Source organism: Hippocampus zosterae, chromosome 17 (genome assembly GCF_025434085.1).
Source record: "Hippocampus zosterae strain Florida chromosome 17, ASM2543408v3, whole genome shotgun sequence".
In the NCBI taxonomy this organism is placed as follows: domain Eukaryota; kingdom Metazoa; phylum Chordata; class Actinopteri; order Syngnathiformes; family Syngnathidae; genus Hippocampus; species Hippocampus zosterae.
In genome coordinates this window covers 11,973,184-11,988,495 of record NC_067467.1, presented here as the reverse complement: position 1 = coordinate 11,988,495, position 15,312 = coordinate 11,973,184, and the positions used below count along the sequence as shown (strand labels likewise).

Here is a 15,312-nt window from a genome sequence, read left to right as displayed (position 1 = left end):
ACCCAAATTCCAATATGTGGTCCACGCAATTGTGAACATTTACTCCCAACGGTCCATTCTCTTCATTTGGTAGCGTTTCGCTTGGCTGCATTCCCAGTAGGTGTATATGGACATTCGGGGTGTTGGGTCCAGTCAGATTTCAGCCTGTTATGGCTACTCTGCTCTCAGTTTGTTAGCCTATCTATTATTTGTTAGGATTAAGCTAACGGTCTTTAAAATCCATGTGTTTGCTTTCAAGATGAAGCCAAGTCAAAAATATTTTTTTAATTACGATCAAAATGCCCCGTTCGTCTATTGCAGCAAAATCCACTGAGTTTTATCCACCTCAGGGTTCAGACATTTTGTCGCCCCCTGAGATGAATTAAAGCGGGTGGATTTTGCCGCTCAATCCATATTCCACAAAGGCAATATTTATCATGCCTTGTTTTGTCTAGCGGGGAGTATGCCACATATGGTCAGGATGATTTTTGACTTGATTGGCCTTTTTAAACATGCTTAATTTCTCTTTGTTTTACATTTAATTTGATCGTCAACTTGAACGGCTTGAAGTCATATGTGAGAAGAGTGGAAAGTATCAAGAGCCGAATTGGTGAAGTCAGAGTGTGCGCCCCCTCCTCATCGAGACTCAAACTCACTCCACAAAGCCGCCTTTGTATGGGAGCGATCGCCATGGCTACCGGCAGCGAACTGTAAGCCTTTTAACAATTCATCATCTCAGGCACTCAGCACTGTACTGAAAGCATTTTGCTCACTTTACCATCAATCCGCTCCCGAGAGCTGGGGGGAACCCCCCTCCCCAACCCATGCCCACCCGTCTCATGCTAAAACCACTTCAGGAATGTCCATCTGGGGCTGGGAATCAATTAAAGTCGAATTACGGGCCAGGGCAATATTAGGACTAGGAGCAGCGGACAAATACAACGAAGAGCCGTGGAGGGCGAGGACTCAATGTGGCCTTGTTGACTAGGTCGCTCACACAATAAACAATACTATCGCTTATACGGTCGCATAGCGTAGCCACAATAAGTCCTTGTGGTCACTATCTCGCAACCTTCACGTGACGACGGTGAGACATCATCGAGAGGTTGGAAATCTACAAAGTACAATGGAGCCCAACAGGCATACTCCAGTAGCTTATGGGGCTGTTTAAACGAGTGGTTTCCTCATACCCGATGCACAATTTCAATCAGATTGAAAAAAAATGTCAAGCAGGGGTGGGCAAAGTATTGCTTTAATATGGCCCCACCATAAGTTCCATTATCAAGCGTCTGCAGGTTTTCCTCTAATTGCTTCATTAAAATGTGTGTATTCATTTTTCTCATTCAACAATTGGACCAAAGCCATTATTTTTATTTACCGGTATTTATTTTTGTTGTATTTTTTCTTATCTTATTTGATGTAGTTTTCAACATTGTACTCGTGATTTTAACTGCTTGTTGTAAGGTGTCCTTGAGTTTCTAGAAAGGCGCCCACAAATAAAATGTATTATTATTATTATTATAATTGCAAATTTATTTATTGTAAAAAATACAGTGGTACTTCTACTTACGAACGTCTCTTCATACGAAATGTTCAAGTTACGAAACGCCTCAACAGGAAAATATTGCCTCTTGTTACGAAAGAAATTTCAAAATACGAAAGGTAAAAATACAGAATGGGCTGTTACTCGCAGCTCCGAATTTCCTGAACATAACATACTTACAGTTGCTCTGCCATTGGCTATTACCTAGCATCTTCCTGGCATCCCATTGGCTAAGAGGGACTTCTAACGTATCTGTCTCTGTGTGTGTGGATAGATAGATAGATAGTGTTCCAATAGTTTTACGTAAATGTGAATCACCTAGGAAAAAGCGTTCACCAGGCAGACAATCGCTTACTATGCTGATGTTTGCCTTGGACATTTTCGAAGGTTTGTTAAGAGCCGACAAAAGCAAACGTCCTTGGATCAGTTCTTTACAAAACACCAGGCAAAAAGCACTTCTGAGCTCGAACGTGGACTAAAGAGGGCAAAAAACGACGAGGACGCAGTTAAAAGTTAAGTGACCATCATTTTTATTCATACCGCTATTCTTTGTTTTTTACCTTATGCACAACTCTCATTTACACAATACAATACATGTTGATTCATATAGCACTTTCACAACAGCGGCAGCTGTGACAAAGCACTTAACAAAACAGTTAACGTAAAGTAAAATAATAAACGCAACACATAACATAAAACACGGACAGTTGTAACATATATTTGTTACATTTTTTGATGCATTTTTATGCTTTCGGAAACATTTATGTCTGAATTTTGGGGGTGCTTGGAACAGATTAGGGCAGTTACATGGAAAACGCGTCTCTACTTACAAAATTTTCGAGTTAAGAAATTTCTTCCAATTCCAAATTCGTTTCGTAAGGAGAGGTACCACTGTCCAATAAAAACGTCATGAAAAAATGATTTTACAGATACATTTAAATGTTTTTATTTATTGGTTGTTTTCCCTAAAATAGCGTAATTGCTTAGAATGTATTACTTTTTATACTCAAGTTAAAAAAAAAAAACTTAAGCCCCCAAATATTTACAATAAAATTCTCAAATTATGAGCTATTTTCCACCTTCAACATTACCCATTGTGCCTAAAATTTGCGGGTTTTTATTTACCTACTTCTTTACATTTACATTTTTTAAAAGGAGCAGAATTTGGACCCGGAAGCAGAGAGGAGACGAAATTGGCGAAGTAAAGGTCTATAGAGAGCAGGACTACATCCAGCAGAGCATAGAAGGTGTACCGTTCTGACAACATGTAACTGAATAACTCAAGCTTGTATGTAGAAAAACAAACCCAGTCCTGTGGAGCCTACTGAAGGTCCAAAGCAACAAACAACATTAAGGGAACAAAGAACAAAACTCTGTCACAGTCACAATAGGTGACTCTGAACCTCTGAAGTGACGTGTACGAAAAGGATTCATTTGGGCCGGGTGCAAAGTTCTCCCAGTCAAAGAAAAATAAAACTTGTTAAATGAATACTATTCGGAGAAAGAAAGCAATACAATACATCCATAAGGCTCTCAGAATTGTGTGAAAAACTGACCAAAAGCATGCCGCAACAACTGCAGTCTTGTCAAGAGGCAGGCAAGGACGATGTGGATACTCTCAGTGTGGACAAATAGCAGAAGAAGGGCTTCGCTTACACAGGCAAGCATCGAGGGAGGCACAATTCATTAAATGTGTTCCTCATACTGTCCTCAGACGGTTTTGTAAGTCGTAGTAAGTTAAACATGTCATCGACGCGACAAAAGAGGGGGACCCTCAGGATGACTTAGCTTTTTTATTATCATGATTTCGAATTAATGGAAGGCTAATTGATACCAAACAGAATGTCATCCATTTTGTGTCTCTCTCTGGACATCTCATTTGGAATGTTCGGTAGGTTTCTGCCAGAGTCGAAGGGAGAGACACGCGCACAAAAAGTGAGTGTGTCATTTGCATACAGAGTATCTAACAAAGTCCTGAATAAACAAAGATTTAGGTTCAACTCCAAATGAGAGAACATAGAGTCAGATTTTTGAGATTAGCTCTCACTCTTGTTATAAAGAGGTTACCTGAGCAAGCGGTCGCTTCATGGGCACCCCCAACAAATCACGTAGCTGATTTCGAGTGGGGCGCAAAATGTCAGGCTCACTCTCCCTAGAGAAAAAAAGGGCACATTCTCACATATACGAAAGGTATCATTTCTCACAAGAGAATAAAACATGGCCCGTTACCAGTTAGTGTCGCTGAGCAGGTTCATGACGTCATCCAAAACTTCGGGATCGACAACGTCGTCATAAGTCAGCAGCATCTCGTACATCAGGCTGGCTGTTGTCGTTCTTATCTACAGAAAGGCAAGAGTATGGTTCTACATCGTTCGTGGGAGTTGAAGGAAACTAGGGCTGGGCGACAAATCTATTGTGGCAAATTCTTTGCATTTACTGCTTAGGGTGAACCTTTTATTCAGGGTTCCCACTCTTCCAGGACTTTTGAGAGCTAATTTAGCCTTTTTTAAGGACTTTTTCTCCATTCAGCAGGGGGATCACGGTGGATTTAATGCCCGCTCAGCAATATGTGGGCTGAACAGAAAGCCACATATCACTGAGCTGGTGTTCAAATCATTGCTGCCAAAGGAAGGGCACATCTTTATTTTTAGGGGCAATCAGCTAACCCTTTATTTGACATACTGCATGTCAAATTTTTATTTTCCTACCTGTATTACAGGTAGGACAATGAAAAAAAAACTTTAATTCATTCTCAAATAAGGGACACTAAGAAAAATTTAAATTTAGAAATAATACAACTTCAATTTATTTTTGAATAATTTTCAAATGATTTTTATTGATTTTAGAAGCTTTCTCTGAAAATTAAGGACAATTAAGAACATAATTTTACAACTTTTTTATGAATTTTAATGAAATTTAAGGGCCCATGGGAACCCTGTTATTGTTGTTCGCAGCTTCTGTAGTTCAAACAGTGTTCTGGCTGACGCGGACTGCCTGCTTGAACAACTTGGCATCAAACACGGAGGAGCTAATTTACAAAATCATCAGCGCTGCGCGATTAGTGACCATTTCTCAAACTTTAATTCCTATTCAAAAGTGACAACATGAGCACAATCATTTTCACCTTTTGTTCTGTATGAGACTAAAGGGGCCTGGTGGAAGGCAATCACACATAGGGGCTGATTTGATGGCTCATTCGAGGTTAAATTGTTGAATTTTTCAGTTATTATGGATCGTGTTTAATTTGATGCAACAGGACAAGTTTTTTTTACCTCCAAAAGGAAGAACAATTCTCACAATAAAGAAAACAAAACATACAGTATTTCTATAAATGATGCCAGTTAATGTTGTGGGGTGGTTGTTGGGGGGCGGGGACTGTGTATGCGTGTGTGGGGGGGGCAGTTTCAAAGCTTGTTTGAACAATAGGGCCATTCACACGGTACACACGGCAGTTTCTGCAGCGGAGCAAAACGACAGAAAACATACGAGCTGTCGTATTGGTTCTTTTTAAAACGTACTGTATATACACAACTCAAGCGACTACTGGACCGACACGTCCTTCTCCTTCTCGGTCTCCGTGCCTTCTGCTCGAGAGTGACCGCTCAAGAAAACGTAAATGAACGATGACTTCAATGACACTCAGAAAAGCAAACACTAATGCGCCAAACAGAAAATCAAGAGAGGAAATCACAAAATAAATTCTATGGGGCCCGGGGGGTTGTGAACAAACAACAAAGGAACAAATAACTCCGAGACAGTCCAGTCTCCTACAAAAGGAAAGATGTTACTAGCCAAGTCTTGTGTCGTTATGAATCAACACATTACGGAAGTCCGACAGCGCACGAAAGCAACGCATTCTCGCCATACGTACTCTTCACAAGCATTTGCTCTAGAGCAAATTTAACCCAGTTGCGTTCACACGTGCAAATTTACACCGGTGCTGCTTCGCAAACGACCATTTGCTCCGGAGCAAATATTTGACCCACCTCCCTGAGGTGGGTCAAATTTGGTCCGGTATAAGCTCTTTTCCGGGGCTACGCCGGAGCTAATTTGCACGTGTGAACGCTCTACTGGGGCAGCCCCGGCGCAGCACCGGACCAAATCTTGCCGTGTGAACAGCCCTAATGTCATTTGCTTTTTCCAAATCTATGAAAACTGCAAATAGGATTTTTGTGAAAATAAAATCTGATTTTATTTTCAAGCTATTTCTCTGGAACGTACCACAAGAAAAGAGTGGCAGATGAGCATCAGCAGCTGGTAGAGGATCTCCTTACGGACTTCGCCCGGGAACTGGATGAGGCCACAGTAGCTGGCGGACATGAACGAGTGACACAAGTCAGCACGGATGTCTGATATGTTGTTTAGTTTTGTTTTAGTGCGATGGCAAACTCACACGGCGATGCAGGCGCGCAGCTTGGACACATCCTTGGATCGCCTGACCACTTCGCACAGCGACAGCAGCTCCACACAAAAAGGATGACTTGGCAGCGACAAACACAGAATGAACGGACATCGGCAGACGTACCCACCATTTATGTCTGTTGCAAACTGACACAGAAAAAAAAGTACAGTGATACTCACTTTTCTTCTGAGGTAAAGATGTCAAAGCAGCCGTTGGACAACAACTGGTTTAACATTTTGAGGAAAGGGAGGGAGATCCTGAAAAGTACATTTGTTTGAGAAGTTGTCAACATGATTGTAATGTGGAAGAGAACCAATAAAATACAGTACTGTACTGTATTAGCTAAAATTTGAACTGTTGCCAGACAAGTAGCTTTCTATTAATGGGGGGCCAGAACAGTATTTTCATGCCCGGATCATAAAACAGCGAATAGGAGCCTTCGCTCAATGCGTGTATTTTGCTTTCAGTGACAACAGCTGCTATTTGTACCTTGTGTTGCGCACATTTTCTCTCAAGATTTTAATCAATGCGTCCATAGCAAAGTGCTCCAAAACAGCGCGGTCATGTTGGATCCCACGCAGGTAGTCAAACAAAGACTGGGAGGAGGCCGCAACCTGGACAGGGCAGTAACACACACACACACACACACACATGAAAGACATTTAAAGTACCGGTGACATCCACTCTGCTGGATCTCTGAGTCGAGCAATGTGTGTAATGTCCCGATCGGCATGAAATATAAACTGTGATCAATCTGTATATTATGAGGCTGACTACCACAAATTACTTGTACAAACAGTAACACATTTGTTGATTAAAATAAATCCTTTTTATGGCTCCATAAAAAAGTCCAGATCTACCCATGGGCCTGTGAATGGATTCTGACTGGGAGGCTAGTCGATGCTTTGGCTTCATGAATGTGTGTGTGTGTGTGTGTGTGTGTGTGTGCGTGTGTGCGTGTGCGTGTGTGTGTGTGTGCGTGTGCGTGTGAGAACGCTGATGTTGGCCCGCATATTGATTCAGGCCTGGTTCATTTTACAGGCGGCCCTGTGCAAACATATCAATCCCATGCGTCTCCGAGGATTGTACATCTGTGGAAAAAGACAAGCTGCCAGAGCAAAAACGAACTCCGCCGATACACTCAAATTCATCTGACCTCATCATCGACATGGTTGTTTTGCTTATTCCCCCTCCCAAGGCTAAAGGGGGGGGCAATGAGTGTTATGTAGAGAGGAGGAACTTGACTGACCCCAATGTTGTTAAGATTAAACCAAAATAGAGTTGCCCTCAGAAGAGGAAAACCATTTTATGATTACAGCGCAAAGAACAAGCGCAGACTTTGCGGGATGTGCGGCTCCCTCTTTTGGCCGATTTCAGACTACCTTCAAAGGTGCAAAGGTTTTTCTTTATTTTTCTTTTTTCTAACAAATTTTTATCTAACATTTTCGCCAAACTCCAATGGGTGATTCCCAAACAGGGTACCATGAGAGATCATGAGGCGTACTTTGGGAAACTAACCACTTTCACTTCATTTGTTTGAAAATGATTTCTTAATTACAAAATATATCTTTACTTATCTTATCAATATGTATGATGGCATTATTTCAGTATTTATACTTTGGTGGTGACAATTTTAAAATGGGTGACTTGACTCACAAGGTTTGGAAATACTGTTCTAAAGCATGAAATGGGATTGTGGTCATAATTTTAACAAATCAGAAGCCTGAAGAATGGTAGTCATACTGTCAGAAAAGAAAAACGAGCAACATCCCCCAAATCAGAATCCTGTGTGTAGCAATAGAGGACAAAAGCAAATGGTTCTCGGGTGAGTTTTTAAAGGTGTCATCTACAGTAGTCAGCTCTAAAAATTTGGATGCCATTTTATTGATCACAGGTAAGCACTGCCTTGTTAAATCTGCAATCACTTATTGTACCGGTAATCTTTATCGTTAGTTTATATTAGGATATACAGTGCACTCCGCTTAATAGAACACCATTGGGCCGAAGCGCTTCTGTTCTACTAAGCGGGGTTTCTATTAACCGGAGACACTTTATTAGGTACACCTTCAGACACGTCGAAGACCAAGTTATGCACGCAGAAAACCCCCTGCTGACGAGTTAGAAGAGATATTTAGACTGTAGACGTCCATATCTTTAATCAAATAACAAAACAACAACTTTAATCAACTTCAGTCAAACATCTCAAATCACGAGAAAAATTTCGTTACTTTTGTCTGGAAACAGGAGTCCGTAATTTTGCGGTTGATAAGAGGGAAGTCCTGGAAACCGCGGGCCTACCTTCTGAGAATCCGGCAATGCATCGTATCGTCTGAGTATGTCCTTCTTATCCGCAGGTGATAGCCCTCGTCTCTTGAATGAAGTTGAAGCCATTGTGACGTGCGTGTGTCTATGTGTGGAGTGACGCGTGCTACCTGTTACTGTATACGGCTAGAACTACCGCGTTTTCTCGCGATAGTGGTACAGTATCGCGATGGCTACACTTCGTCTCTCTCTCGTCTCTTGAATGAAGTTGAAGCCATTGTGACGTGCGTGTGTCTATGTGTGGAGTGACGCGTGCTACCTGTTACTGTATACGGCTAGAACTACCGCATTTTCTCGCGATAGTGGTACAGTATCGCGATAGCTACACTTCGAAAACCACTAGTTTACAATGTTCATTGCTTACGGCCTGTTCTATTAAGCGGAGATCTGTTCTACTAAGCGGAGTATCTTTATAGGAAATTGCATTAGGCAAATCCGTTCCAGAGCCTTTTGCTCTATTAAGCGGATTACTCTATTAACCGGTGTTCTATTAAGCGGAGTGCACTGTATCTTGATCATATTGAAATCCAGATTCATGATATTGATATTGAGGAAGGATATCAGTAGTCATGTGACCTTGCCACGCTTGTGTTGCATGTAAATCTCAGTTCAACCGACCACATTCCTCCTTCTAAGTTTGGCGTTGATCGACAGTTGAAACCAACAGATGACAATCATGTTGCGGAGGGACATGCTGCTGCCTACACAGCACACACGTGAGAAATCCAATTCTGTGTTCGTTGTCAAGTATAACCCCCCCCCACACACACACACACATATACATACGCTAAAAAATTATATGACCATCTTTCTAATTCCAAAATCACCACTAGCAGAGCTTGTTGTAAAAATTGACAAGCCACACAATGCATCCATCCACATTAGGAACCATTTATCCGTATACTGCGGTTGTGCAAGTGGTACATAACACACACATTGATTCAGTTAACGCATGCATGCACACAAACACAATAAAGCGTCAATTGTAGCGTGAAATTGTTATTTATCACTAATGCACAGTGGCAGTACAATGTAGATATAACTCGTTTTATAATTCATTGCTGATTTTGTTAATGTGGATGGCTGTCAGTAAATTATAAAAAAAAAGAAAGACCCCCGCTCCTCCCCTCCAAACTATCCACATGCAATTTTGTCTTTTCTTTTAAAAACTGTACACGGTAGTTTTCACTGAACCATAGCAATATTGTTATCATATCATGATTGAGCGATCTGGCAAAAATGTCTCGATATTAAGTCCTAGTTTTATGTGTATGTGTGGAGAAACCCTACATACACTGGAGCATAAAGTAATTACCGGTAACTTGCTAAATAAGTGAACACAAAATGAAATGTAAAGATAATACATCAAATAATAATACACATTTAAAAGCAACAAAGAATGTAATAGGGAGCTGGAGCTTTTCCTAACTGCTTCACATAAAAGAAAAAAAAAGAGCAATATCACCCCCCCCCCCCCCAAAAAAAACCCACTACCGTCAACTCACTAATATTGAAAAAGATTTGTTTTGGAGAACTTCCACCCTGGCCACAGATTTCCAGAAAGTACGGCTTCATACACATAATTTGCAAGTGGACAAAGAGGCAGAAAAAAGGTTTTAAAAATACCCGTGTGTCAACATGACCCGTGTGTTGCTTGGCAGACTGTAGACTGGGATGGAAAATTTTTCGATTTTCCCTCATGAGTCGCACCCTTTTACAAACACTTCAATATTGCTGTGCTCTACAAGAAGCGTGTGCGATATACTTACTGTGGACTGGGTCATCCCACCCACAGACACAGTGAGGCCCAGCAAAGTTTGGTACTGGTACTTGGGCAGTCCAAGTAGCTTGGTGACATACGGGAATGCTTGGGATGGAGCTTTCCAGTTCAGACTGGCTTTGACTTCCCTGAAAAAAGGAGATTTGTCTCATGAATGTGACATGGCAGGGCAGGTGATGGATGACTGCGGGTGCTCACTGTGGAAAGATGCTCAGCAGCTCCTCTCTGTGGGGGATGTGTGGAACTGTCGGGTCGGCGTAGTGCAGGAGCTGCGTGAAGATGGTGCCCGCGTGCGCTCTGTAGTGGTCAATCTTCTCCGCCGACTGTTGCGCGAGTCTGCACATCATTAACGTCACCCTGGAAGGAAGGTGACAGACGAGAAAGTTAGCTTCAAGCAAAATAACAAGGGCCTGAGGAGTACACGTTTCTTTTAGGGCTGAGCGATTTTGAAAAATAATGACATTTTGATCCCCCCAATAGTGTGACTGCGATTCATTATGCAACTGTTTCTTTTTTTTCCCCCCAAGGCCCTCTTTCCATGTATTTTTTAAAGAACACAAACAAGAAAATGAATCTGTATTACAAGAAACAATGTCAGAATTATCACACACAAATGTTTCGGTCTAAGCATTCACAATGACTACTCCACAAAATTATATCAAACAAATGTGGTGTGAATGTAAGCAAAAACAAACAAACAAACAAACAAACAAACAAATAAATAAATAAAAATATGTGGCTTTATCACTTCACCTTTTTATGCTTCATGAAACAATGATACGTAAACAGGCAGATTATACTTCTTCTGCACGGAACTGAACACAATATAAATAAGACATGCGTACATATATAAATAGAGAAAATACAGCCTACTGACTGAACGCAATGTTTTTTTCTCCTCCATAATTACAGCCTTTGCCATTTGAAAATTGTATTTTACTACACCTCAATGTCGATTTGAATCCGATTGATTGTTCAGCCCCATTTCCTTTCATGCACTGACCCAACCAAGCAGTTTTTTCGAATTCCAAGCGACCGTTTGGTCCATTTTTAGTTTGTGTGGGAAAGCCAAATTTTGACTTCATAGGAGGTGCTAACAATGTAACACTGAACAACCAAAGCCAAGTGGACAACTACTTACTGGTCTGGGAGAAGGATCTCTGGTGCTGTTCTGGTCACCAGGATGGTAACATCCTTGAGACTTGTCATTGCTGCCTCCCTGACCCTAGAGGGAACATCAAACGGAAAGAAAAGGAAAAACAATGAGTATGAGCACTGTCTCAGATAGTAATAAACTTGGTGGTGTACATTGAAATTGTCAACTCTACAGATTGATTAACTTTACTATATATAGTTCGGATATTTGACAAAAATGGAATTTGATTGAGTGTGACTGACATTTTCGTATACAAGTGCATCACAATAAATGTTTTTTAAAAATATTTATTTCAGTAGTTCAATTCAAAGGGACTCACCTTAAAATGTATTTATTTATTAAACAAAAGGAAACCCACTTTTTCATACCAAATTTCTATTAAAAAAATCATTTGATTTCTTGAGATGGTGAATTTCTAGTTTTCGTTAGTTCATCAAAATTTAAAAAAAGTGTTTCATTTTATCATAGTTAATAAAAATGAAATATAATACAAAAAATGCATTAAACATTTCATAAACTGATGAAAAGGAACGTGTTTATTTTCAATGACTGGCAAACAGCAAATGACAAAACTAATTATTGACAATTATAATTATTGTGAAAATGTCCTTCATTTTCATTTTACCCACTATTTTCATACATAGGCTTTTTGGGGTAGTCTGAAATGCAGGTCATTCATTCGGCTTTGCCAATTTGACAACAGCTGTGTGGCTCTTAGGCACATCGAGAGTAACTGACATAGTCGTATGGGTACAAAATTTCACTGAGACGCAACGTCATCAGGCCATGACTTTATATCCGGGCTTCAGACCTTTAATCTAGCACCCGTCAAATAAATCGTATTAAAAAAACAAAAACTAATGCTAAAGCTAATACAAATTAAATTTAGTACACATTCTGATTACCGTATTCTAATTAAAACTAAGTGAATTTGAAAAGCAAAAGCCAAAAACAAATGAAAACATAATGAAAAATCCAGATCTATCATAACTATGGTGTCAAATTAATCCATAGGATATACAGTATGTGTTTCGGTTTTTTAATTCAACCCCTGAAACAAATTGAGTTTTTACGTTATTGGAGTTTATTGGGATGCACCTGTGGGTCTTGTGTTCCAAAATAGAGGGAGAAAGAATCCGCCCATCCCATGTCGCAATAATGGATAAACGACAAGCTCGGTGGCATTCCTGCTGAGGAAGTAAGCATCACCTCGGGCTACTGCTAAGACAATCAAGCTCTTCGTGTCTGTGTATCCCTGGGTGGAGCAAAAAAGTGAGACACGACAAAAAGCCCAGAGGGAGGGGAACATTCGCACTACCTGAGGCAAACCAAACCAAAACAAAAATACACCTAGCAACTCACCAGGCGCCCACATCCCCTCTGCTGTCCGTGGTGTAGTCATCCATGCTGTCCAGGAGGATGCTGTACACGTCAGCTATGTTCTCTGAGCACAGAAACGACGCCGGGGGCCCGTCGGCACAAACACCCGCCTTCATGCATACTCTGATTAGAAAGGGATAATGAATATTCACACAATGTTCAGTCAACATTGTTCAAACACTTATTCTTGATCTTCGACACCCTGCAGCAGCCCTAAACTACATATTAACATAAATAAATACCTGTGATTACAAAGTGGATTTTTATTTGATGAATGGGTGTCTTCCAAATGAAAAAAGACACAAAAAAGTGCCAAGTTTTATTACAGATATTCGTGAGAAAAATAATTGCCTGCGACAGCTTTGGCATAAACTAGCTTTAGCATAAAATAGCGTCAGCATTCGCAAGCCTTACCATTGGCTAGCTTTAGCATAAGATAACAACCTAGCTAACGAGATTAGATGATAGACGATAGATGCGGACAGATTAAAAAAAAAAAAAACTAATTCAAAATCTAGCTCAAGTAGGAAAAATTTGGGGCCTTAGTTGTACTTACATAGATGTATTATTTAATAGGCTGTTACATTAAGATTAAGATATCCTTTATTTGTCCCACACTGGGGAAATTTACAGCCTCCAGCAGCAAGAATGCGGGTAGAAAGAAGAAAGAACAAAAAAGAAACAAACACCGTTCAATTAAGTGCAATATAAATTAGAGCTGTCAGTTTAGCGCGTTTTTATTGGCATTAATTTAAATCAATTTTAACGGGATTAAAAATTTTCTCGCGAGATTAACGTGGCCCATGTCACAAGCGGATGTTACGTTGCTCTATAAATACACCAGGAACAAAACAACAAGCGCGCTGCAGAAGTCCACGCCCATGTCTGTTTTACCAGCCACGGCAGCTCGAGACACCAAAAACGGAAACTTGAAGAGTTTATGAATGGAAAGTTTACTTTTAAAAATTTGCCAGACTGCTCCACTGACAAGACCAAAGTTACCTGTTCTTCTCTATATATCTTCTATATATATATTGCGCGTCGTCCCACACGCGGTCTGTCCTTCCGTCTGTCCCTTTTCAAAACGTACCTACTTCACCGCGCCGCCACTGCGCCGCTCAGGCAGTGGCTCACTACGATCGCGCGGGCATCTTAGCGAAAAAATGTTGTCTACCCACAAGCATTGCAATACAATTGTTAGTTATTTAGTAGAGCTAAACATCTCTTTATTTGCGCGATAAGCAATGAAGATGAACAAAAAGTTGAACCAAGCAACAACACTTTTGTGGGCCGAAGGCCCACCTTACCAGCCTTCCGCAGGAACTAGCTGATGAGCCGCCCGGAGGGCGGCGAACCACCACCTTACCAGCCTTCCGCAGGAACTAGCTGATGAGCCGCCCGGAGGGCGGCGAACCAGCTAGTATTTCATACAGGTACACGATGTATGTCACTGACGCGATTGTTACTTGTTTGGAACTATTTTGTGTGGAAGGTTACAGTGTTCTGAGCTTCTCTGTGTTCATCTGACAGTGACAGCGCGCTGTAGTGATAGCAACCTAGCGAAAATAAAACGTCTCCAGTGTTGTCATCGAACCAAGTGTAGTCATCCGAAATGAGGTCTACACAAAACCGTAGAGAGACTTCCGCGCAAGAAGGACAAACACAATCAACATAGCCCGACTGTGTTAGGGGGAGTGAAACTCCCCTCTTTGAGAATGGTTTGCCCCAGCAGCACAGGGGAAGTGCGTGCTCTTGTTTGTACGGCCGGCAGTTTTGAATACAGGGCACATAACGAACGCTGGTGTCCGGTGTCTCATTATTCTTCAACAAACATATAGAAACAAACTTGGGAAAAACGAAGTATGCAACCATGGTTTGAATCCACTATAGGCTGAGCACTAGTTTACCTTAGATGTGCACTTTATAATGTTATATTGCTCTGTTTTGATTTCATTAAAAAAGCTGTTAAAGCAGCTGTTGTGTGACAAAATATTTTGTTTCACTGTTGTTGATGGACAGTAATATTGTGTGAAAGATTATGTGTGAATAACTGCTCCAAGTGAAAAATATTCATGTAAAATTGAAAATCGAAATTGTTATTTCAGTAAATATTTGCATTTGGCACATTGAAATTGATTCATGATTCCATGTTGATAAGAGCATTAAAATGGGGAGAAATAGGACAAAAAATGTAAAAGGAAATTCAGAAATGATAAAAAATGTGAGCAATCACGATTAATTTTTTAGTTCATTTGAGTTAATTATGACAGTTGCATTTTTAATTAGATTAAATATTTTAATCGTTTGACAGCTCTAATATAAATACAAAATTGATCAATCGCAGTGCTATTTACATGCATCCCACTTTTCTACCTCGAGTACTTAACGCACTTCACACTGTTATCTCATTCACCTACTGATGATGCAGCATCAGGAGAAACTAGGAGTTCAGTATCTTTCCCAAGGACATCTTGAAATGGTTGTAAGGGCCAGGGATTGAACCACCAACCTCTGGGTGGGAAATGACCACTGAGACATGCCACCCCCTATTTAACTTTGGCTTGATGAATAACAAAAAAATATTTTTAATAGTGCCTTGTTCGTTCATTTTGAGATTTGATGCTCTTTACAATTTAAAAAATGCTACTTATGATGTGTTAATATTTTTTCTGGTGTTTGAAAGATCAATTTAAGACATGTGAATGCCAATTAATCCTTGTGTTTAGGTCTTTTGATTCAATGCCTTTTAA

The 15,312-nt window shown here is 40.5% G+C and overlaps 1 protein-coding gene across 2 annotated transcripts in view; it reads right to left on the bottom strand.

The window, feature by feature from the left end:
• Nucleotides 1–3,301: 3,301 nt before the first annotated feature.
• Nucleotides 3,302–15,312, bottom strand: part of tbcd (tubulin folding cofactor D) — a 33,152-nt gene continuing 21,141 nt past the window's right edge. For both annotated transcript variants that reach the window (XM_052049825.1, XM_052049826.1), the window contains 11 exons: nucleotides 12,545–12,685; nucleotides 11,168–11,251; nucleotides 10,225–10,383; nucleotides 10,016–10,154; nucleotides 6,414–6,538; nucleotides 6,104–6,181; nucleotides 5,916–6,002; nucleotides 5,744–5,831; nucleotides 3,752–3,861; nucleotides 3,590–3,674; nucleotides 3,302–3,421 (listed from right to left, as the gene is read on the bottom strand). In XM_052049825.1, the coding sequence (XP_051905785.1) occupies nucleotides 3,398–3,421; nucleotides 3,590–3,674; nucleotides 3,752–3,861; nucleotides 5,744–5,831; nucleotides 5,916–6,002; nucleotides 6,104–6,181; nucleotides 6,414–6,538; nucleotides 10,016–10,154; nucleotides 10,225–10,383; nucleotides 11,168–11,251; nucleotides 12,545–12,685 (1,120 nt within the window). In that variant the 3' untranslated portion in view covers nucleotides 3,302–3,397. The remainder of the gene's footprint in view (nucleotides 3,422–3,589; nucleotides 3,675–3,751; nucleotides 3,862–5,743; nucleotides 5,832–5,915; nucleotides 6,003–6,103; nucleotides 6,182–6,413; nucleotides 6,539–10,015; nucleotides 10,155–10,224; nucleotides 10,384–11,167; nucleotides 11,252–12,544; nucleotides 12,686–15,312) is intronic.